We start from the raw sequence: 24941 nt of genomic DNA on the forward strand, positions 1-24941 counted from the left end.
ATTTCCAATTCTTTCTAGAAAGATGACTTCACTCTCCTTAGTATTATTGGTACCTAAGGACGTTAACTTTCCACATTTGCACTTTGACCTAGGAAGGTAATTTGGCCAGAAAGGGTCTGACGTGATTGTATTTACATTCTGACCCCCACTTCCATTCTTTCTCATTCCTTCATTATTTTCAAGTCTTGCCAGTTTGGCTCCTTTTGCCCGTACTGTTCTTGCCGGCACGGACCGTGGTCCTATTAGAAAGAACAAGGTCTGGACTTGCGATCCAGCCCCACCACCTCCCAGCGGGGCCCCCGTGGGTGCCATGCCCCCACCCCCAGTTCTGGTTTCCTCTCTGCACTGGAGAACTCAGGTCTGGCTGCCTCCTTCCCACTGACCCTGAGTCCCGAGGCTCCCCAGAGGGGAAGGCGGTGGGTGAGCTGCTGGGTGCGCCCGACCCCCAGAGAAGGAAGGGCTCAGGCGGCAAGTGGGCGGGGGTCAGTCTCGAAAATCCGAAGGAAGGGAACATTTTTACATTGTTTCTGTTCACATGCTCTTAGAATGATGTGCATTGCACGATCTGAGTAAGGACACACGTGGAACACCGGAGTTTGCCAAGGTGGGGGAAGGGTGCTAAAAAGGGAGTCACAAGAAAAAGGGTTGTGAGGCTCAGGACCCCCTGGGGTCAGCTGAAACAACACGTGAACTGGGGCTGCGGTGGAGGACCCCGGAGACCTGCGATCCCAGTCCTCCACACGCCTTCCACTCAGACAAGGAGCAGGAGGTCTGTCCGTCCCGAAAGCCCACTGCTGTGCGAACAGGGAGCCCCAGGTCCACCTCTGCCACCATCCCTGGTGTGGCTGCAGGGAAGCTGCTTCCCCTGCGGCCACCGGGGGCTGTGAAATGCGGCTTTCGGGTCTGAGGGCCCCTGCGGCTCTGGCACCCTCGGCTGGGAACCGGGAACGCACCGCCCCCAACCTGAAGCCTTTGTGCAGGGCCCCGGCCACGGAGCTGGCGGGGGACACACAGAAGGGGGCCCCCTCTTCTGCTCCGGCCCAGGTGCCACCTCCTTCAGGCCGCCCTCTGTGGGCCTCCAGCCGAAGCAGGAGGGAGGCTCCTTCTCAGGCAGGGCCCCGGATGCTGCAAAGGCAACTCGTTCCGAGCAAAAGTACCTGGACACCACGTAGTTCGCCTCTTCAGTTGCTGGCGTCCTGGTTGCCGTGTCTTTGATCAGGTCCACACCAATAAAGAGCCCGATGCCCCTGGAGCAGAAAGGCGACATCTTTGGAGGTCAGGCCGAGGGGCCGCGGTCCGTGCTCCCCGCCCCCCCACTGCCTGCGCCTGTGGAAAGCCCCGGGGCCTGTGCCTCTGTTTCCTGAGGAGGCTGGGCACTGCAGAACCCTTGGAGGGTGGTGACCCAGGGCCAGGAAGTGACTGCGAGGGGAGGGGCCCCAGGTGTGACAGCGGAAAGGCTGGGGGTCAGAGCCCAGGTGGACCCTGCTTTCTCCTTCCCTAGAAGCGCCATCTTGGGCAACAGCCCCCCTCGGCGCTTTAGCTCCTCCTCTGTGGGGACACAAGCCCCCACCAACCCGGGTGGCGATGAGGTGACCGAGGAAACCACACTTGGCCCCTGGCCGGTGTTCAGTTAGCGGGGAAGGACCGCTGCCCGAGCCTCACCTGACGTCCCCGATGATGGGATGTTTGGCTTTCTGCTGTCCGAGGAGCCCCATCAGGACGCTGCCCACAGAGGCGGCGTGGGCCTGCAGCTGCTCCGTCTCCAGAACGTCCAGGACGGCCAGGCCCACGGCGCAGGACACTGGGCTGCCCCCAAACTGCGCCAGGCGACAAACGGCGGCTCAGATGCCCGAACCCCTCAGAACTCCGAGTACTCGGGGGTAAACGGGCTCCCCCCGAGGCCCCCACGGGCTGTTCTCTCGCCTTTCCCAGTACTAACATGACTGGGACTCAGGCAAGCTACCCCGGGGGTACAGGAGGAAGCCCCAAGAGGCAGAATCAGAGGAGAGGGTACTGTGCATTCCCACAGAGCTGGCTTTCGCTGAGAGGTGCTAGGGCCCCAGCTCACAGGGTAGGCCCGGACCCAAAGCATCCGACTAGGCCCCATCACCTCCGAGCCTGGGCCGCATCCAGGAAAAGCCACTTTGTAACTGCTCTCAAGGCTCTGTTGGAGCCCCGGGCGGATTTTAGGGCAGAGAGTGTAAGCCAGCTGCCCGCAGGCACGTGTGGCCCAAGGGTCGCCGCGTCCAGCCCGTGCGGCGTTATGAACAGCTCTCAATTTGGTGCTCACGGTAACTATGTGGTCCTGGCTCCTGGCCCGTCTGGCTCCGCCGGCGGGGCTGTCCCCTCCAGGCCCCCTGGAGCTTCAGCCCCCTTCCTCCACCTGGCCCTGCAGGTGTCTGAGCGGGGGGCCTGCGTCACAGAGGGGGAGGCGCGAGGGTGTCTCTTGCAGACTGCCTTTTTTTTTTTAAACTATATTTAAAAAGAAAACTTTATCGAGGTAGACTTTACGTCCAATAAGCTGCAAATACAGTGTATATGGTTCAGTGTGACTCGACAAGTACACACACCCGTGGAACCTCCACCACAACGAAAATACAGAACATTTCCATCACTTCCCAAAGTTCCTTGTGCCCCTCCACTGCTGGCTCAGGCGACCGCTGACCTGCTTTCTGTCACTACAGTTCTGCTGTTTCTGGAATGTTCTCTTTTGTGCCCGGTCGCTTCTGCTCTCCCTGTTTTTGCGATTTCCTGGCTTGTCCTGTGTCTCAGGAGCATGTTCGTTTTACTGGTGCATAGTACCCCACCGTATGGACGTACCATCCTTTGTTTATCCAATCTCCTGTTAGTGGTCCCTTGGGTTATTCTGGTTTTTGGCTACTACGAATAAAGCTGTTTAAGAACATTTATAACAAATCTTGGTGTAAACAGACGTCCTCATTTCTCTTGGGTAAATACCTAGGAGTGGAATTGCTGGGTTGTAATCATAAATGTAATAGCTTTATAAAGAAACCGTGAAACTTTCCCGAGGTAGTCGTATCGTATTACATTTCCACCATTAGCCTACAAAATTCCAGGAGCTCCCATCCTCAAAATGATTTGGAATTGTCAGTCTTTTTAACTGCAGCCATTCTAAAGGGTGTATAGTTGCGTCCTCTAGACCATCTTCAAACTGGGTGTGCAGAGCTCTGTATTTGAGATCATACAAAGCTTCCTAGGTGATTCTGCCACGAGGCAGATTTCTGATATGTCCAAAACAAATTATGTGTGGAACGGACACAGAGGATGGATTGAGGCTACCTCTTGTATAATATTATTAACCACAAACTTGTTAAAAGGTGGAGTGTACGTATTAATAGCATCTTTTGTTTAGAATCATAACCCAGCCAAGATGCTGAACTAGCACAGTAGGTAGGCTATTGCCCCAAGATCACCCCAGAGGAGCAACAGGAGGAAAATGAACAAGTTCTGACACAGTCCTGGGCATCTAGAAGGTCATGCATACACACAGGGCTATGCGCATGCCCTGTGCCATGTGCATGTTCAGGAAAGACCTGAAAAACTCTAAGCTCTTGCCGGTGGCTGAGCTTAGACAAGTTGTAGGCTGAGACAGAGTTGTAAGCTGCTCGGCTGAGTAGTGAAGGCATGTCCTCACACACGTGGAACCACTTGTCAGAGGCTGAGAGATGAGACATTTAAAGAGCTATCTGTCCAATCATTAGATGATCACTAAGCCAACCAAGCAAAGACTACAAACTTTACACAATTAGTTCAGAAAAGGCACTATACAAACAATAATAAACCACCACCCATAAGGAGGGAATATGATTTCCAAAGTTGACAGAATATATTATTTAAAATGTCCAGTCTTCATCAGAAAATTATGAAACTTCCAAGGAAAGAAAAAAGCATGACTCATATATGGGGGGCAAGGAACAATCAATAGAAACTGTCCTTGAGGAAGCCAAGATGGTGGTCTTATTAGGCAAAGACATTAAATCAGATGTTATGCATGTATTAAAACAACTAAAGGAAACCATATTGCAAGAACCAAAAAGCAAAGCACGAAGATGATGTCTCACCAAAGATGAATATGATTAAAGAGAAATTTTTAAAAAGAACTAAATAGAAATTCTGGAGTTGAAAAGCACAGTAACTGTAATGAAAAATTCACCAGAGAGGCTCAACAACAGATCTAGGCAAACAGATGAAGGAATCAGCAAATTTGAAGATAATGTCAATTGAGACTGTCTGGTCCAACCAGAAAGAAGAAATGAACAGAGCTTCGGCAACCCGTGGGACACAAGGAAGCAAACCAACATTTGCATACGGGAGTCCCAAAAGGAGAGGAGAGAGAAAGACACACAAAGAGGGTGGGAGAAATGGGTAAAGGTGGTCAAAAGCTAACACATTTCCAGTTATAATATAAGTAGGTCGGGGCGCCTGGGTAGCTCAGTCATTAAGCGTCTGCCTTCGGCTCAGGTCATGATCCCAGGGTCCTGGGATCGAGCCCCGCATCGGGCTCCCTGCTCCGCGGGAGGCCTGCCTCTCCCTCTCCCACTCCCCCTGCTTGTGTTCCCTCTCTGTGTCTCTATCAAATAAATAAAAAATCTTAAAAAAAAAATAAAATAAGTAGGTCATGGGGATGTCACGTACAGCATGGTGACTATAGTTAAAATATTGTATTATATATTTGAAAGTTGCTAAGACAGAGCTTTTAAATTTAAATTTAATCAGCCAACATATAGTACATCATCAGTTTCAGGTGTAGTGTTCAGTAATTCATCAGTTACGTATAACACTCAGGGCTCATCACATCACGTGCCCTCCTTAATGTCCGTCACCCGGTTACCCCGTCCCCCCATCCACCTCCCCTCCAGCAACCCTCAGTTTGTTTCTTATAGTTAAGAGTCTCTCATGGTTGAGACAGTAGATCTTCAAAGTTCTCATCACGAGGAAAAAAACTGTAACTACATGCGATGATGGATGCTAACGAGACTTGTGATCATTTCACAATATATACAAATAATTGAATCATTATGTTGTATGAAACTAATAGAATACTGTATGCTAATTATATCTCAATTAATAAAAGACAATACTGCAATCAGCAAGAGAGAAGTGACTCATCACATGCAAGAGATCCTCAACAAGATTAACAGTTGATTCCTCATCAGAAACCATAAAGGCCAGAGGCAGTGGGATTGACATATTTAAAGTAATGAAAGAAAAAGACTGCCAGTCAAAAATTCTATGTAAAAGTATCCTTTAAAAATGGGGAAACTAAGACAATTCCAGATAAATAAAAACTGAAGAAATATGTCACTAACATATACTTCACAAAAATTACTAATGGTATGTCTTCAGGCTGAGATGAAAAGACATCAGATAGGGGCGCCTGGGTGGCTTGGTCCATTAAGTGTCTGCCTCTGGCTCAGGTCATGATCCCGGGGTCCTGGGATCGAGTCCTGCATCGGGCTCCCTGCTCAGTGGGGAGCCTGCTTCTCCCTCCGCTGCCTGCCGCTTCCCCTGCTTGTGCTCATTCTTTCTCTCTCTCTCTCTCTGACAAATAAGTAAACAAAATCTTAAAAAAAAAAAAGACATCAGATAGTAACTCAAGTCCACATGAATAAAGAGCACTGGTAGACACAAAGAGGCTGAAAGCAAAAGGGTGGAGAAGATAACACCACACAAACAGCAACCAGAAGAGTTGAAGTGGCTGTACTAATATCAGACACACGAGACTTGCAGATTAAAACTGGTATTAGCAACATAGAGAAACATTTCATAATGCCAAGAGTTAATCTTTCAAAAGGATATAACCATTACAAGCACATTTGTACTTAAAAACAGAGCCTCAAAATATGTAAAGCAAAAACTGACAGAAGTGAAAGCAGAAATGTACCATTCAGTGACAAATGGAGAGTTTGGTCTCTCATTTCCAGTAACTGATAGAACTATACAGAAGATCAACACAGAAATAGGGGATCTGAACAACACTGTAAGCTGACTAGACCTAACAGACACATACAGAACACTCCAAAAAAGCAGAAAAAAACACTTCCCAAGTGCACCAATGGATCAAAGAAGTCACAAGGAGATTTAAAAATATAGATTAACGAAAAGGAAAACCTAGCAGAACTTACAGGATGCAGCAAAAGTAGTACTAATGTGAAAATTTCTGTCTGTAAACATGTACGTTAAAAAAGAAAGATCTCAGGGCGCCTGGGTGGCTCAGTTGGTTAAGCGACTGCCTTCGGCTCAGGTCATGATCCAGGAGTGCCTGGATCGAGTCCCGCATCGGGCTCCCTGCTCGGCAGAGAGTCTGCTTCTCCCTCTGACCCTCCCCCCTCTCATGTGCTCTCTCTCTCTCTCTCATTCTCTCTGTCTCAAATAAAAAAAAAAAAATCTTTAAAAAAAAAAGAAAGCTCTCAAATGAATAATCTAACTTTCCACTTTAAGAAACCATAAAAAAGAGCAATCAAAACCAAAAGCGAGAAGGAAGGGAATCCTAAAGACTGAAGGGGAAATAAACAGAAATACACTTCTCTGCACTGGGAGCGGCTCTCCTGCCACGGCCCCTCAGCCCCCAAAAATGTCTGCCTGTGCCAAGTTCGTCTCCACCCGCTTCTTGGTCAGGAGCACCTCTCAGCTGTTGAGCCCATCACTGTCTACAGCACTGGAGACACCAGCAGATGAGAGCCTCAGCAGCCTGGCAGCCCCACGTCCCCGGACCTCACATATTCCTAGCTGCAGCTTCCAAACCAGCGCCATTTCAAGGGACATCGACACAGCAGTCAAGTTCATTGGGGCTGGGGCTGCCATGGTAGGGCTGGCTGGCTCTGGGGCTGGAATTGGGACTGTGTTTGGGAGCCTCATCATTGGCTATGCCAGGACTCCCTCTCTGAAGCAACAGCTCTTCTCCTACACCATTCTGGGCTTTGCCCTCTTGGAGGCCATGGGGCTCTTTTGCCTGATGGTGGCCTTTCTCATCCTCTTGGTCAGGTGAAGGAGCAGCCTCCACCTCCCATAGGTCTTTCTCCCGTGTCTTGTCTGCCCTGTATGTTCCTTTTCCTATACCTCCCCAGGCAGCCTGGGGAAAGTGGTTGGCTCAGGGTTTGACAGAGGGAAGACAAATAAATACTGTGTTAATAAGATCTTTAAAAAAAATAATAAATAGAAATATAGAAAAACAATAAAAAAATCAACAAAATCAAAAGTGGGTTCTTTGAGAAGATCAATAAAATTGACCAACTTCAGCTAGACTGACCAACATAAAGACTCAAATTCTAAAATCAGGAATGAAAGAGGACCTATCATTACCGAACTAACAAACTTAAAGAAGCAAAAAGTATTATAAGGGAATAATATGAACAAATGTATGTCGACAAGCTAGATAACTAAGATGGAATGCACAAATTCTTAAAAGATAAAAAATACTGACGCTGACTCAAGAAGAAACAGAAAATCTAATAGATATATGCAAGTAAAAAGGAAAAATTAGTAGTAAGTTCCCATAAAGAAGAGCCTAGAACCAGATGGCTCCACTGGTGAATTCTACCACAGTGTTTAAAGAAGAATTAGCACCAATCCTTTGAAAAGCCTTCCAGAAAACAGAAGGGGCATAAGCATTTCCCAGCTCATTTTTTCAGGCCAGTATTACACCGTGATACCAAAACCTGACAAAGACATCAAAAGAAAACTACATTTCAGTGTCTCTTTAAGAATACAGATGTGGAGGAAAGGTTCAAGATGGAGGTGTAGGAAGACCCTGAGCTTACCTCCTCTCAGGGACACAACAAATCTACAACTACATATAGATAATTCCCTCTGAAGGGGACCGAGAAACTGGATGAACAGAGCCTCTGCAAGAAGGGACAGCACTGAGATAATAGAGACAGAGATATACTCTCACTAAGGGAAGAAAACCATACCCCAGGGGCAGCATTCCACAGTCAGGAGGGATCTTAAGGGCCCATAACTTTTCCCTGAGGAGTGAGTGATTTGAGCTCCACATCAGGCACTCCAAGCCTTAGATCCTGAACAAAAGAGACAAGATCCCCAAACACCTAGGTTTTAAAACCAACAGGGAGTACATCTCACAAAACTCTAGAACTACAGGGAAATGAAAACTCTCTCTTAAAAAGCTTACACATAGATCAACTTGACTCGGAAATCAGTGCAAAACACCAGATCGAAAGGTACATGGACTGCAGGTGAAGGAGTCCCACTTACTAATCTTGGAGGGTCTGTTGGAAACATAGGAGGCAGTCGGGCCACTCTTCAAGGACTGAGACAGTGGTGGCAGCCATTTCTGCTATCCTCTGTTCTGATCTGATCCTGGCACTGGTGGGTACCGTTCTGGAATCCTCCCTCCAGACTGCTAACCCTATGCAACCATGCACCTCAGCTGGGCTTCACAGCTGAATGATAGCCCCTCCCACCAGCATGCTCACAGGAGTTGCAGGCCTGCCACAACACAAGGGTGCACACAGCCCACACAGGGGACACCCCTGGAGCACCTGGGTCTCGTGGCCAGGAGGGACTGCACTTCGGGGCCCCACAGGACATCTTCTACATAAGGCCACTCCTTCAAGACGGGGAGATGTAGTTGAAGTATCTAATGCATACAAACACAGAGAATTGAGCAAAAGGAGGAGACAGAGGAACATGTTCCAAATGAAAGAATAAGACAAAACCCCAGAAAAAGAATTAGATAAAATGGAGATGCTTATCTACTAATCTACCCAATAAAGAGTTCAAAGTAATGGTCATAAAGATGGGAGAAGAAAGGATAACCATGGTGAGAACTTCAACAAAGAGAGAGAAAATAAAAAAAATACCAGTCAGAGCTGAAGAATACAATACTAAAAATGAAATATGCACTTGAGGGAATAAACAACAGATGAGATGATACAGAAGAATGGATCAGTGATCTGGAAGACAGGGTAATGGAAATCGTCCAATTAGGACAGTAAAAAAGAAAAAAGAATTAAAAAAAAAAAGGATAGTTTAAGGGACCTCTGGGACAATATCAAGTGTACTAACATTCACTGACTGCAGTCCCAGAAGGAGAAGAGAGAGTCAAGAGACAAAACACCTATTTGAAGAAATAATGGCTGAAAACTTCCCTAACCTGGCAGAAGAAACATACAGGTCCAGAAAGCCCAGAAAGTCCAAGTTAAGATGAACCCAAAGAGGCCCACACCAAGACACATTATCATTAAAATGTCAACAATTAAAGGTAAAGATGAAAGCAGCAAGAGAAAAGCAACTAGTTATGCATCAGGGAACCCTGATAAGATCATCAGCTGAATTTTCAGCAGAAACTTTGCAGGCTAGATGACAGTGGCACAATATATTCAAAGTGCCGAAAGGAAAAAACAAAAAAACAAAAAAACAAAAAACACCTTACAATCAAGAATACTCTACCTGGCAAGGTTATCATTCAGAACATAGGCAGAGGTAAAAGAATTTCCCAGACAGCAAAAGCTAGAAGTTCATCACCACTAAACTGGCTTCACAAAAAATATTAAAGGAACTTCTTCAAGCAGAAAAGACAGTAACTAGAAATAAGGAAATATATGAAAGAAAAAAATCTCACTGGCAAGCTGAGCTATTTTTTTTTTAAAGATCTTATTTATTTATTCATGAGAGACAGAGACAGAGAGAGAGAGAGAGAAAGAGAGGCAGAGGGAGAAGCAGGCTCCCAAGGAGCAGGGAGCCCAATGTGGGACTCGATCCCAGGACCCTGAGATCATGACCTGAGCTGAAGGCAGATGCTTAACCATCTGAGCCACCCAGGCGCCCTGAGCTACTTATAAAACTAATGAGGGTTAAAGACAAAAGTACTAAAATCAACTACATCTGCAACAATTAATGAATACACAAAATAGATGTAAAATATGATATCAAAACCAAAATGTATGTGTGTGTGGGTTGGGGGGAGTAAAAATGTGGTTTATGTATTTATTAAGGATTTTATTTATTTGAGAGGGAGGAGGAGGGAGGAAGGGGAGCGGGGGAGGGAGGGAGGGAGGGAGAGAGGGAGAGAGAGCAAGCACGAGCACAGGAGCAGGGAGAGGGGCAGAGGGAGAAGCAGAGTTCCCACTGAGCAAGGAGCCAGATGCGGGACCCAATCCCAGGACCTGGAGATCTTGACCTGAGCCGAAGGTAGACACTTAAATGAGTGAGCCACCCAGGCAACCCCAAATGTGGTATTTTTTAGAATGAGTCTGAACCTAACCACCAACTGAAAATAGACTGCTACACACAGGTTGTTATATATGAACCTCATGGTAACCACAAACCAAAAACGTATAATAGATACACAAAAAATAAACAGAGAGGACTCTAAACCTAACACTAAAGTCATCAAATCACAAGGAAAGAGAAGAGAAAAAATAGAAAAGAACTGCAAAAACAACCAGAACACAGCAAACAAAATGTTAGTAAATAAATACCTATCAATAATCACTGTAAGTGGACTAAATGATCCAATCAAAAGACACAGGGTAGCTGAATAGGTAAAAAAACAAAAACAAAAACCCAGGACCCATCTACATGCTGCCTACAAGAGACTCACTTCAGCATTAAAGAAATATAAACTTAAAGACATGGAAAAGGATATTCCATGCAAACTGAAAAGAAAGCTGGCGTAGCAATTATTATATCAGGCAAAATAGACTTTATTTTTTCAAAGATTTTATTTATTGGGGCACCTAGGTGGCTCAGTCGGTCAAGCATCTGCCTTTGGCTCAGGTCATGATCCCAGGGTCCTGGGATCGAATCCTGCACTGGGCTCCCTGCTTCTCCCTCTGCCTCTGCTTCTCTCTCTGTCTCTCATGAATAAATAAATAAAATCTTAAAAAAAAAAGATTTTATTTATTTATTTGAGAGAGAGAGAGAGACTGCAAGCATGAGCAGGTGGAGGGGTAGAGGGAGAGGGAGAAGCAGACTTCCCACTGAGCAGAAGCCTGACGTGGGTCTCAATCCCAGGACCCTGAAATCATGACCTGAGCCGAAGGCAGACGCTTAACTGACTGAGCCACTGAAGCACCCCAGACAAAATAGATTTTAAAACAAAAACTGTAATGAGAGACAAAGAAAGGTATTATATAATAAAGGGATCAATCCAACAAGAAGATAAAACACTTGTAAATATTTATGCTTCCAATGTAGGTGCATCTAAATATATAAAGCAAATATTAACATATGCAAAAGGAGAAACTGATGGTAATACAGTAATAGTAGGGGGACTTTAACACCCCACTTACATCAATGGAGAGATCATCCAGACAGAAAATAAGGACACACTGGCCTTGAATGACACATTAGACCACATGGACTTAACAGAACATTTAGAATATTCCATCAAAAAAACAGCAAAATACACATTTTTCTTAAGGGCACATGGAACATTCTCCAATACAGATCACAAGTAAGGCCATAAAACAAGTCTCAGTAAATTTAACATGAATGAAGTCACATTGAGCATCTTTTCCAACCACAACAGTATGAAAGTAGAAATCAATTACAATAAAAGAACTGGAAGAAACACAAACACATGGAGGCTAAACAAGATGCTATTAAACAACCAATGGGTCAATGAATAAATCAAAGAGAAAAAAAAAAAAACCCTTGAGACAAAAATGAAAACACAATGGTCCAAAATCTACGAGAAACAGCAAAAGCAGTTCTAAAGGGAAGTATAGTGACACAGATCCATATCAAGAAACAGGAAAAATCTTTTTTTTTTTTAAAGATTTTATTTATTTATTTGACAGAGAGACACAGTGAGAGAGGGAACACAAGCAGCGGGAGTGGGAGAGGGAGAAGCAGGCTTCCCGCTGAGCAGGGAGCCCAATGCAGGGCTCGATCCCAGGACCCTGGGATCATGACCTGAGCTGAAGGCAGACCTTTAACGACTGAGCCACCCAGCGCCCCAACAGTAAAAATCTTAAATCAATGATCTAACCTCATACCTAAAGGAATGAGAAAAAAAAAGAACAAAGTCCAAAGTTAGTAGAAGGAAGAAAATAAAAATCAGAGTGGAAATAAATAAAATAGAGATTAAAAAGGAAAAAATAGAAAAGATCAATGAAATTAAGAGCTGGTCCTGTAAAAAATAAACAAAACTGAAAAATCTATAGTAGCTAGACTTGTCAAGAAAAAAGAGAGAGGAACAAAAAAAATTAGAAGTGAAAGAGAAGTTACAACCGATACCACAGAAATACACAGGATCATAAAAGATTTTCATGAACAATTATATGCCAATAAATTGGACAACCTAGAAGAAATGGATAAATTCCTGGAGACATCCTATCTTCCAAGATTGTATCACGAAGCAGAAAACCTGAACAGATTATTACTAGTAATGAAATTTAATCAGTAATCCAAAAACTCCCCAAAACCAAAAGCCTAAGGCCAGACAGCTTCACAGGTGAATTCTACCAAACATTTATTTTTATTTATTTTTAAAGATTTTATTTATTTATTTGACAGAGAGAGAGAGAGAAAGAGAGAGCACTAACAGGGGGAGGGGCAGAAGGAGAGGCAGGCTTCTCAATGAGCAAGGAGCCCGAAGTGGGACTCGATCCCAGCACTCTGGGATCATGACCTGAGCCGAGGGCAGATGCTTAACCAACGCGCCCCTCTACCAAACATTTAAAGAGTTAAGACCTATCCTTCCCAAAATTTCAATTTATTCCAAAAAACTGAAAGGGAAGGAATGCTTCCAAACTTATTTATGTGGCCAGTATTACTGTGATACCTAAATCAACGACATTGTTAAAAAAAAAAAAAGGAAAAAAATTACAAGCCAATATCCCTGATGAACATAGATGCAAAAATCCTCAACGAAATATTAGTAAAGCAAATTCAGTTAATACATTAAAAGGATCACACTCCATGATCAAATGGGACTTATTCCCAGGATGCAAGGATGGTTCAATATCTGCAAGTCATTCAATATAATGCACCACATTAACAAGACAAAGAATAAAAATCATCCAATCAGCTCAAAAGATGAAAAAGCATTTGACAAAATTCAACATCCATTCATGATAATAACTCTAAAAAAGGTGGGTATAGAGGCAACATACCTCAACATGATAAAGGCCATATATGACAAACCCACAGCTAACAACATACTTAATGGTGAAAAGTTGAAAGCTTTTTCTTTTTTTTTTTTTTAAGATTTTATTTATTTATTTGTGAGAAAGAGAATGAGAGACAGAGAGCATGAGAGGGAAGAGGGTCAGAGGGAGAAGCAGACCCCCTGCTGAGCAGGGAGCCCGATGTGGGACTCGATCCCAGGACTCCAGGATCATGACCTGAGCCGAAGGCAGTCGCTTAACCAACTGAGCCACCCAGGCGCCCTGAAAGCTTTTTCTCAAGGTCAGGAACAAGACAAGGACGCTCACCCTTGCCACTTTTATTGAACACAGTACCTGCAGGTCCTAGCCATAGCAGTCAGGCAAGAAAAGGAAATAAAAGGCATCCAAATTGGAAAGGAAGAAGTAAAACTTTACAGATGAGCTACTACAATATAGGAAACTGTAAAGCCTACACCCAAAAACTATTAGTTTAACGGAATTCGGTAAAGTTGCAGGATACAAAATGTATAGAAATCTGTTCTTTCCTTTTTTTTTTTTTAAGATTTATTTATTTATTTTGGAGAGTGAGAGAGAAGTGGGGAAGGATAGGGAGAATCTTTTTTTTTTTTCTTTTTTTTTCAAATTTTTTTATTGTTATGTTAATCACCATATATTACATCATTAGTTTTTGATGCAGTGTTCCATGATTGATTGTTTGTTCATAACACCCAGTGCTCCATGCAGAACGTGCCCTCTTTAATACCCATCACCAGGCTGACCCATCCCCCCACCCCCCTACCCTCTAGAACCCTCAGTTTGTTTTTCAGTGTCCATCATCTCTCATGGTTCGTCTCCCCCTCTGACATACTCCCCTTTTCTTCCTCTCCTGTTATCTTCTTCTTTTCCTTTTTTCTTAAAATATGTTGCGTTATTTGTTTCAGAAGTACAGATCTGTGATTCAACAGTCTTGCACAATTCACAGGATAGGGAGAATCTTAAGGAGACTCCCCGCTAAGCCTAGACCCTGACATGGGGCTCAATCCCATAACCCTGAGATCACGACTCTAGCCAAAACCAAGAGTTGGCTTTGAAGTGACTGCACTACCCAAGCGCCCCTGTTGTGTTTTCATCTCCTAGTAACAAACTATTGCAGAAATTACGGAAACTATCCCATTTACAACTGCATCAAAAAGAATAAAATAACTAGGTATAAATTTAATTGAGGAGATGAAACACCTGTAGTCTGAAAATGGTAAGACAATGATGAAAGAAATTGAAGACGACACAAATAAATGATAAGCTATACGGTGCTCATGGATTGGAGAAATTAATATTACTAAAATGTCCATACTACCAAAAGCAATCTACAGATTCAATGCAATCCCTATCAAAATACCCAATGACATTTTTCACAGAACTGGAACAAATAACCCTAAAATTTGTATGGAACCACAAAAGACTCTAAAGAGCCAAAGCAACCTTGAGAAAGAGGGACAAAGCTGGGGTATCATGCTCCCAGATTTCAAACTATACTACAAATTATTGTAACCAAAACAGTATGGTACTGGCACAAAACCAAACACACAGATGAATGGATCAGAATAGAGAGCCCAGAAACAAAATCACACTTATATGGCCAATTAATCTACAACAAAGGAGGCAAGAATATATAATGGGGAAAAGATAATCTCGTCAATAAATGGTGTTAGAAAAACTGACCCACTTTCTTACATCATATATAAAACTAAGCTCAAAATGGATTAAAGATTTAAATATAAGATGTAAAACTATAAAACTCCTAGAAGAAAATAGGCAGTAAACTCTTGGACATTTGTTTAAGCAATACCTTTTTGGATCTAGACAAGGGCAACAAAAGCAAAAATAAACAATTGGGACTACATCAAATTGAAAAAACTTTTTTGCACGGTGAAGGAAATCATCAACAAAACCTACCAAATGGGAGATGTATGCAAATAACAGATCTCATAAAGAGTTAATATCCAAAATATATAAAAACTCAGAAAACTCAGAATCAATTGTCTTTTAGATTCCACACAAAAGTGAAATCATATGGTATTTGTATTTCTCTGACTGGCTTATTTCATTAGCATTATGTCCTCCATCTCCACCTGCGTTGTTACAGATGGCAAGATTTCATTCCTTTTTTATGGATGAATAAAATTCCAGTGTGTGTGTGTGTGTGTGTGTGTAAGAGAAGTTACAACTGACTGAACTACCCAGGGGTGTGCGCGCATGTGCACATGCGCACACGCACGCACGCGCGCGCACACACACACACACACACACACACTACATCTTCTTTATCCATTCATCAACTGATGGCTGCTTCCCTATCATAGCTCTTGTAAATAATGCTGCAATGAACACAGCAGTACATAGGTCTTTTTGGATTGGTTTTAATTTTCTTCAGATAAATTGCTAGAAGTAGATTTGCTGGGTCATATGGTAGTTCTATTTTAACTTTTTCCAGGAACCTCTGCACTGTTTTCCATAGTGGCTGCACCAGTGTACATTCCTACCAACAGTGAGTGCACGAGGGTTCCCTTTTCTCCATATCCTCGCCAACACCTGTTATTTTTTTGTCTTTCTGATAACAGCCATGCTGACAGGTGTGAGGAGATATCTCATTGTGGTTTTGATCTGCATTTCCTTGATGATGAGTGACGTTCAGTATCTTTTCATGTGTTTGTTGACCATCTGTATATCTTCTTTGGAAAAATGTCTATTCAGGTCTTCTGTCCATTTTTCAACTGTGTTTTTTTGTTTTGTTTTGTTTTTATGTTGTGTAAGTTCTTTACATATTTTGGATATTAACCCCTTACTAGATGTCTGATTTGTAAATATCATCTCCCATTCAGTACGCTGCCTTTTGTTTTTTTGGTACTTTTCTTCTCTGTACAAAAGTTTTTTAATTTGATATAATCCTATTTGCTTATTTCAACTTTTGTTGCTGGCCAACTTTGACCAGGGTGCCAAGACCATTCGATGGGATAAAAATAGTCTTTTCAGCAAATGGTGTTGGGACAACTGGTATCCACATGCAAGTGAGTCAAATTACCCTCACCTCATCCCTAATGCAAAATATTAGGTTGAAATAAACCAAAGACCTAAGTTTGAAAGCTAAAATTGTAAAATCCTTAGAAGAAAGCAAAGGTGTAAATCTTCATGACCTTGGATTAGGCAGTGGTTTGTTAGATAGGACTCCAAAGCACTAGTCAGCAAAGAAAAAATAAACTGGACTCCAGCAAAATTAAAATCCTTTGTGCTTCAGAGGAGACTACAAATAAAGTGAAAAGATAACTCAGAAATGGGAGAAAATATTTCCAAATTATCTATCTGATAAGGATTAGTGCCTGATAAAGTATTCTTACAACTCAGCAAAAAGAGACAAATAACCCAATTTAAAAATGGGCAAAGGACATGAGTAGACATTTTCCAAAGGACATATGTGAATGGTCAATAACCACATAAAAAGATGCTCAACATCATTAGCCACGGGAGAAATGCAAATCACAATGAAATACTACTTCGCACTCACTGGGATGGCTATAATAAAGGACGGAAAATTACAAATGGTGGAGAGGAAACGGAGGAATTGGAACCCTCATACATTGCTGGTGGGCATGTAAAGTGGTACAGCAACTTGAAAAAAGTCTGTCAATCCTCAAAAAGTTAAACCTAGGGTTGCCATATGATCTAGCAATTCCAATCACAGGGACATACTCAGAACAGAAAATATAGGTTCAAAAAAACACATGGACGCAAATGTTCACTGCAGCATTATTTATAATAGCCAAGAAGGGGAAATGACCCAAATGCTCATTAAGTGAAGAAGGGATAAGTGAAATGTGGCATATTCATACAACGGGATTATTATTCATCCCTAAAAAAGAATGAAGTACTGATTCATGCTAGAACACGGATGAACCTTGAAAGCATTAGGCTACATCACAGAAGTCAGACACAAAAGATCTCATGTTTTTGTGATTCCATTTACGTGAAATGTCAAGAATAGGCAAATCCGTCAAGACAGAAAGAAGGTTAGTGATTGCCAGGACTTATAGAGAGAAGGCGATGGGGGAGTGACTGCTAATGGGGCTGTATTTTGGGTGATGAAAACATTCCAGAATTAAGACAGTAATGGTGGTTGCACAACTTGGTGAGTACACTAAACACCACTGATTTGTACGTGAATTTGAACCCACTGAATTTGTATTTAAAGTTTATTTATGTGTTGAAGTAATCCATACATACAACATGAGGCTCGAACTCATGACCCTGAGATCAAGAGTTGCATGCTCTTCTGACTGAGCCAGCCAGGTGTCCCTGAATTTGTATTTATTTATATTTTATTTATTTATTTATTTATGAGAGTGTGTGTGTGTGTGTGTCCACGAGTGGGGGGAGGGGCAGAGGGAGAAGCAGACTCCCCGATGAGGAGGGAGCCCAATGCGGGGCTCGATCCCAGGACCCTGAGGTCATGACCTGAGCTGAAGGCAGCGGCTTGACTGAATGAGCCACCCAGGTGCCCCAATTGTATTTAAGAGAGTGAATTTTATCAGTATGTAAATTATATTTCAACTGAAAAAGAATGGATGATTTCAGCTTTTTCTACATCACTACAGGGTGACAACGGAATATACTTTTAACGTGTTGGAGGAAAACAGGACCTAGATTTTATATTTAGCTATAAAATATATATTTATATATATTTAGCTAAAATATATAAATATGGGGGCGCCTAGGTGGCTCAGTTGGTTAAGTGTCCGCCTTCAGATTGGGTCATGATCTCAGGGTCCTGGGATCGAGCCCCGCATAGGGCTCCCTGCTCAGCAGGAGGCCTGCTTCTCCCTTTCTCTCTGCTGCTCCCCGTCTGTGCTCTCTCGTTTGTGCGCTCTCTAATAAATAAAATCTGTAAAAAAAATAAAATATATAAATATGAGGGCCTGATAAAAATATTCCTTAGCACACAAGATTTCAGAAGGTTTGCAATATAAAGGCTTGCGCTGAAAATAATTCGGGATGAAATACATTTTAATTTTTTTTGGTAGATTTTATTTATTTATTTATTTGATTTGATTATTTATTTGATTATTTATTTTATTTATTTATTATTCATTTGACAGAGAGAGAGAGAGAGAGAGAGAGAGAGAGAGAGAGAACACAAGCAGGGGGAGCAGCAGAGGGTGAGGGAGAGGGAGAAGCAACTCCACGGAGCAGGGAGCCCGAAGCGGGGCTTGATCCCAGGACCCTGGGATCATGACCCAGGCTGAAGGCAGACACTTAACTGACTGAGCCACTGAGGCGCCCGGGATGAAATACTTTTAATACAGATACTAAATTAAATAGGAAGGATTAAAAGAGACAGAAAAGTATGATAAACTGAAATTATAAACGAGGATGTTAGCAAGAGATCTAATTATATCAAGTTACATTAAATTGTCTAAAGTAATCACTTTAAAGTCAAATATTGACAGATTTGGACAAAAAACCAAATCCTAGATACATGCTTGTTAAAACAAACATACCTAAAGCTAATCAAGAGCTGGAGAAGCTTTATAGCATCAGATAAAATACAATTTAAGAGCCAAAATCATTATTAGGAAAAAATTATTCCTTATGATAGATTCAATTCCTGGAAAACTGGACTATTTTACACCGTGTATAAAAATTAACTCAAAATGGATTAAAGATTTGAATATAAGACCTGAAACCATAAAACTCCTAGGAGAAAACATACATGGTAAGCTCCTTGACAACATTCTTGGCAATTTTTTGGATTTAACATCAAAAGCAAAGGCAACGAAAGCAGAAATAAACAAGTGGGACTACATCAAACTAAAAAGCTTCTGCAGAGCAGAGGAAACCACCCACAAAACAAAAAGGCAGCTGACCAAATGGGAGATAACATTTGCAAATCATTTATTTGATAAGGAGCGAATATCCAAAACATAAAGATTTCATGCAAGTCAAAAGCCAAAAAAACAAAGAATATGATTAAAATGGGCAGAATATCTGAATAGACATTTTCCTGAAAAGACATACAGATGGCCAACAGGTACATGAAAAGGTGCCCAACATCACTCAGCATCAAATCCACAATGAGATATCGCCTCTGAGAATGGCTATTACCGAAAAGACAAGAAATAGCAAGTGCTGGCAAAGATGTGGAGAAAGGGAACCCTCATGCACTGTTGGTGGGAATGTAAATTGGGGCAGCCACTCTGGAAAACAGTATGGAGGTTCCTCAAAAAATTAAAAATAGAGCTACCATATGATCCAGAAATTCCACTTCTGGGTATATATCAGAAGGAAACAAAGCACATTATCTTGTAGAGATATTTGCATCCCCGTGTCAATTGCAGCACTATTTTCTTTTTCTTCTTTCTCTCTCTTTTTTTTTTAAGATTTTATTTATTTATTTGACAGAGAGAGAGACAGCGAGAGAGGGAACACAAGCAGGGGGAATGGGAGAGGGAGAAGCAGGCTTCCCGCGGAGCAGGGAGCCCGATGCGGGACTCGATCCCAGGATCCTGGGATCATGACCTGAGCTGAAGGCAGACACCCAACCAACTGAGCCACCCAGGTGCCCCAACAGCACTATTTTCAATAGCCAAGACATAGAAGCAACCTAAGTGTCCGGACATGGTTGAATAAATACAGAAAATGCGTATATATACACAATGGAATATTATCCCATCATAAAAAAAAAAGGAAATCTTGCCATTTGTGACAGCATGCCTTGTACCTTGAGGACATTATGCTAAGTGAAATCAGTCTGACAGAGAAAGACAAATTCTGGACCTCACTTATTTGTGGAATCAAAACAAAAAGCAAAAAACAGGGGCGCCTGGGTGGCTCAGTTGGTTAAGCGTCTGCCTGTGGGCTCAGGTCACCATCTCAGGGTCCTGGGATTGAGTCCTGCATCGGGCTCCCTGCTCCTTGGGAGCCTGCTTCTCCCTCTGCCTCCACCTGCTGCTCCCCGCCCTGCTCGTGCTCTCTCTCTCAAAGAAATAAAATCCTAAAAAAAAAAAAAAAAAAGCAAAGGACAAACCCAAAATGGGACGCTTAGATCCAGAGAACATATCAGTAGTTGCCACAGGTGGCGGTGGTGGGGGATGGGTGAAGTGAATGAAGTTCGTCAAAAGGTACAAACTTCCAGTTACAATAAATAAGTTCTGGGGGTAAAATGTGAAGAATGGGGACTATAGGTAATAATACTCTACCGTATTTTTGAAAGTTACTAAGAGAGTAGACCTTAGAAGTTCTCACTGCAAGAAAAAAAATCTGTAACTATGTGTGGTGATGGATGTTAACTAGACTTGTTTTGGTGATCATTTTGAGATAAATATCGAATCATTATGTTGTGTACCTGAAACTAGCATGTCAGTCATACCTCAAGTTTTAAAAAAGAGGCGCCTGGGTGGCTCAGTTGGTTCAGCGTCTGACTTTGGCTCAGGTCAGGAGTCCAGGGCCCTGGGATCGAGCCCCGCATCAGGCTCCTTGCTCAGTGGGGAGCCTGCTTCTCCCTCTCCTTCTCCCTCCGCTCATGTTGTCTCTCTCTTTCTCAAATAAATAAATAAATAAATAAAATCTTTAAAAAAAAAAATAAAGATTCAATTCCCATGGTGCCCGGCTGGCTCAGTAGGTAGAGCATGTGACTCTTGATCTCAGGGCAGTGAGTTTGAGCCCCACATCGGGTATAGAGATTACTTAAAAATATACTCTTAAAAAAAAAGATTCAATTCCCAATGAACGTATAGAAATAAAAAATATGTATATGTTTAATATATATGAAATAAAGCAAAAAATCGACAGTATTACAAGGAAAAATTGATCAGTTTCTCAGATCACACTTCCCAGCATGGAGCCCAATGCGGGGCTTGAACTCATGACCCTGAGATCAAGACCTGAGCTGAGATAAAGAGTCGGATGCTTAACCAACTGAGCCACCTAGGTGCCCTGGTCCTCACAGTTTTGAACTTAGAATTCCCTGAAAATCACTGAAGGACCCAACCTACACAATTGACAAAGGACTATTATCAAGAATATGGGGGCGCCTCGTTGGCTCAGTCATTGGGTGTCTGCCTTCAGCTCGGGTCGTGATCCTGGAGTCCTGGGATCGAGCCCCATGTCAGGCTCCCTGCTCAGCGGGGAGCCTGCTTTTCCCTCTATTGCTCCCCCTGCTTGTGCTCTCTCTCTCAAATAAATGAAATCTTAAAAAAAAAAAAATGTGTGCGCGCGCATGCCTATTTATACACATACACACACAAATGCATATAGAGGCACACAAAGCTAGTTTTAAATAAGAAAAGCTCTAGTAACTCAATCAAGAAATGGGCAAAAGAAAAAATAGGCATTTTGCAGAACAGGAAACACATGGCCAATAAACATATGAAGATATCTAAAATACAGAACTTATAAAACTCAACACCCAAAAAACAAATGATCCAATTTAAAAACGGGCAGAAGCCATTTCTTCAGAGAAGACATCCAGATGGCCAACAGACACATGAGCAGATGCTCAACATCACTTACCATCAGGGAAAGGCAAATCAAAACCACAGGAGATATCACCTCACGCCTGTTAGAATGGCTAAAATCAACTCAAGAAACAGGTGTTGGCGAGGATGTGGCGAAAGAGGAACCCTCTTGCACTATCGACGGGAATGCAAACTGGTGCAACCACTGTGGAGAATAGTATGGAGGTTCCTCAAAAACTTAAATATTGAGCTACCTTATGACCCAGCAATCACACTATGGGGTAGTTACCCAAAGAATACAAGAACACTAATTCAAAGGGATACATGCACCCCTATGTTTATAGCAGGATTATTGTTATTTTTTTTAAAGATTTTATTTGAGAGAGAGAGAGCGAGCGAGAGCAGGAACACAAGCAGGGGGAGTGGGAAAGGGAGAAGCACGCTTCCTGCGGAGCAGGGAGCCCGATGCGGGGCTCGAACCCAGGACCCTGGGATCATGACCTGAGCTGAAGGCAGACGCTTAACGACTGAGCCACCCAGGTGCCCCTACAGCAGGGTTATTTATAACAGCCAAGATATGAAAGCAGCCCAAGTGTCCACTGACTGATGAATGCATAAAGAAGTGGTATATTTATGCAACAGAATATTATTCATCCATAAAAAAGAACATCTTGCCATTTGCGACGATATGGATGGACCTAGAGCGTATGAGGCTAAATGAAATAAGCCAGAGACAGACAAAATACTATGATTTCACTCATATGGAATTTAAGAAACAAAACAGACAAGCAAAGGGAAAAAACAGAGAGAGAGACAAGTCAAGAAACAGACTCTTAACTATAGACCACAAACTGATGGTCACCAGAGGGGAGGGGGTGGGGGACGGCTGAAGTAGGTGTAGGGGATTGAGTGGTGCACTTGTGATGAGCGCCGGGTGATGTATGAAGTGTTGAATCACTATGCTGTACATCTGAAACTAATATTACACTGTATGTTAACTGGAATTACATTAAAATAAGAAAAAAAATACATAAAGATGTTTCACATAGTTTGAAACCAGGCAATGGCATGTCAAGACCATTCCCTGATTTGAGGGGTTACCATTTTACACCCCACTTGCCTGGCAAGCATTAAAAGGTGTTTGAGAGGAAGCAGACCCACAGAATCTCTTATCCACCACTGGTAGTTAACTTGTGAACTACTTTGGAAAACAGATGTCATCATCTCTTAAAAATGGAGAGTGAACACAGATCCCATGACCCAGCAAGTCCACTTTTAGGTCTATTCCCAAGAAAAACTCTTGCATGTGCACAACAGAAACTTATAAAAATTGTTTATAGCCCCCAAAACCATGGGAACATCCCCAAAGCACATCACCGGGAATGGACAAGCGGATCACGGCACATTCAGACAGTGGCATATTATGAAGCAGTCCAACTTCGGTGACCAGTAATGTGGACGACTCTCAGTAATATCATGTTAGGTGCAAAAAACCAATCTCCCAAGAGAACACACGGCATTACACACTTTTTATAAGGATAAAAAAAACTAGAATGAACAATGAACCCGGAGGTGGTTATCGGGCTGGGGGGTAGGAGGGCAGCAATATGGCTAGAGACAGGTTACCGTCCAGGGCCTAACTTTTACTTGGAATGATGGCTTCTTGGATGCTTACGACGTTAATAAAAGTAATTATTACTTTAACTGGTTAATGAGGAGAGAACTGTGCAGGGACAGAGGTTTATATAATCTAACTATGTGCACTTCAGGTCAAGACAAAGAAACAACAACAAAAAAGCTGGATCGTGCTCCACTGGGTAGTCTGTCCCCAGGGCTAGTCCTCCCACACCTCTCCTCTTCTTGGCACCCCCCCCCCACGTCCCTTGTGCTGTCCCCGTGCTGAGCACTGATGTCACATCCCTTCCATCAAGCCCTTCTCTACGCCTCCCCGATCAGGTGTCTGTGGGTCTGTCTTCCTCAATGGGGAGCTTGTCCAGGGCAGAGGCTCTGTCTGCGTGTCCCCTGGGCGTCGAGTGACAATCTGCCGAACTGTCAGCCCTCACCCCTCACGACCTTCTCTGCCAACTCTCGACCATCTTGCCCAATCCTGACATGTTTCCGTCTCCAATTCAACCCGGCTCTTTTTTTTGGGAAGTCACAGTGAGTTCTTCCCCTCGCTGCCTTCCCTTCCTATCTCTTCTCTGTGGCCGGTGCCCAGACTTGGGCCTCCTCCTCTCTTGCCTGCCTCACGGTTGGTTCTTTCTCCACACTGATCGCCAGAGATCCTTCTACAGTGTATTTCACATCTCCTCTACCCCCAGTGAAAACCCTTCCATAGGTCGTCACCGCCCTCGGGACCAGTCTGGACTCCTCAGCTGTTTCTAAGGAAGCCCCTGGGGACCACCATGCTCCCCTCACCCACTGTGTGTTCTCTCAGCCAGCGAACATGCTGTGGCTTCTCCAGCAACACAAGGACTCGCTTCACTTAGGGGAAGCTCTCTAGTCTGTACCCCAAGGACGGGGAGCCATGTTCTCCCCAAAGCTCCTACTGGAATATCAACTCTGTCCCCAGACCATGCGTCATCCAAACAGATGGAGCTCCTCACACATCTGCGTCGGCTCAGGCACAGGGCCTGGCACACAGCAGGTCGTGCCTGCTGGAAGGGAGGGAGGGAGGGCCCCTTGTATTCTTTCTGCATACTTTACAAGGCACGATCTCTTGTGACAGTCTTTGGATTGATGCTAGTTTTTAAGGTTGTATGTTTTTTTCCTCTGACCTGCGGTAACTGCCGAGGACAGCATCTTAGGAATCTCTGTGCTGGGCACAATGCTAGGCCTGGGGCCTTTGCTCATTAAGGACAAGCATGGTGAGGTCTGACAGACCCCAGAGTGCTCCCTTGCCCTGGAGCCTTCACTCACCGTGTTGAAATACTCGACGCCGGTGGCTTCAAAGGCCCTTGCCACAGCTTGGGTTGTGGCCACGCAGGCTACTGGGTGGCCATTGCCAATGGACTTGCCCATGGTGACGATGTCGGGGACAAAGTCTTCTCCCTGTAGCTGGAAGGCCCAGAAGTGCTTGCCTGCTCGGCCAAAGCCCACTTGAATCTCATCTGCGATGAAGAGCCCTCCAGCCCCATGGATGTGCCTATGGCAGAGGACACACAGCTGACGGGGTCTGCGGTAAGAGGAAATCGGACCAGGAGCTGGGGGGTCTTGGACGCTGAACCCTGGCTCTGCCAGCAGTAAGGCGGGGGCATTAGGCAGGTGGCTGGCTTTCTCGGGGCCACCATTTCTTCTCAAAATTCTGGCCAATAGGCCAGGCTGAGACTGGAATTTGGAA

General features: G+C 43.5%; 1 protein-coding gene and 1 pseudogene across 2 annotated transcripts in view; one reads left to right on the forward strand and one right to left on the reverse strand.

Moving 5' to 3' along the window:
- The window catches only part of PHYKPL (5-phosphohydroxy-L-lysine phospho-lyase), a 37847-nt gene that overhangs the window by 4955 nt on the left and 7951 nt on the right, over window positions 1–24941 (reverse strand). For both annotated transcript variants that reach the window (XM_025862623.2, XM_025862622.2), the window contains exons 8-10: window positions 24521–24746; window positions 1663–1817; window positions 1158–1247 (exon numbers count right to left, since the gene is read on the reverse strand). In XM_025862623.2, coding sequence (XP_025718408.1) covers window positions 1158–1247; window positions 1663–1817; window positions 24521–24746 — 471 coding nt within the window. The remainder of the gene's footprint in view (window positions 1–1157; window positions 1248–1662; window positions 1818–24520; window positions 24747–24941) is intronic.
- Window positions 6445–7009, forward strand: LOC112816221 (ATP synthase F(0) complex subunit C2, mitochondrial pseudogene; annotated as a pseudogene).

The sequence above is a fragment of the Callorhinus ursinus genome, unplaced genomic scaffold (genome assembly GCF_003265705.2).
Source record: "Callorhinus ursinus isolate GAN/ISIS: 27379988/994484 unplaced genomic scaffold, GSC_fseal_2.0 scaffold81, whole genome shotgun sequence".
Lineage (NCBI taxonomy): Eukaryota > Metazoa > Chordata > Mammalia > Carnivora > Otariidae > Callorhinus > Callorhinus ursinus.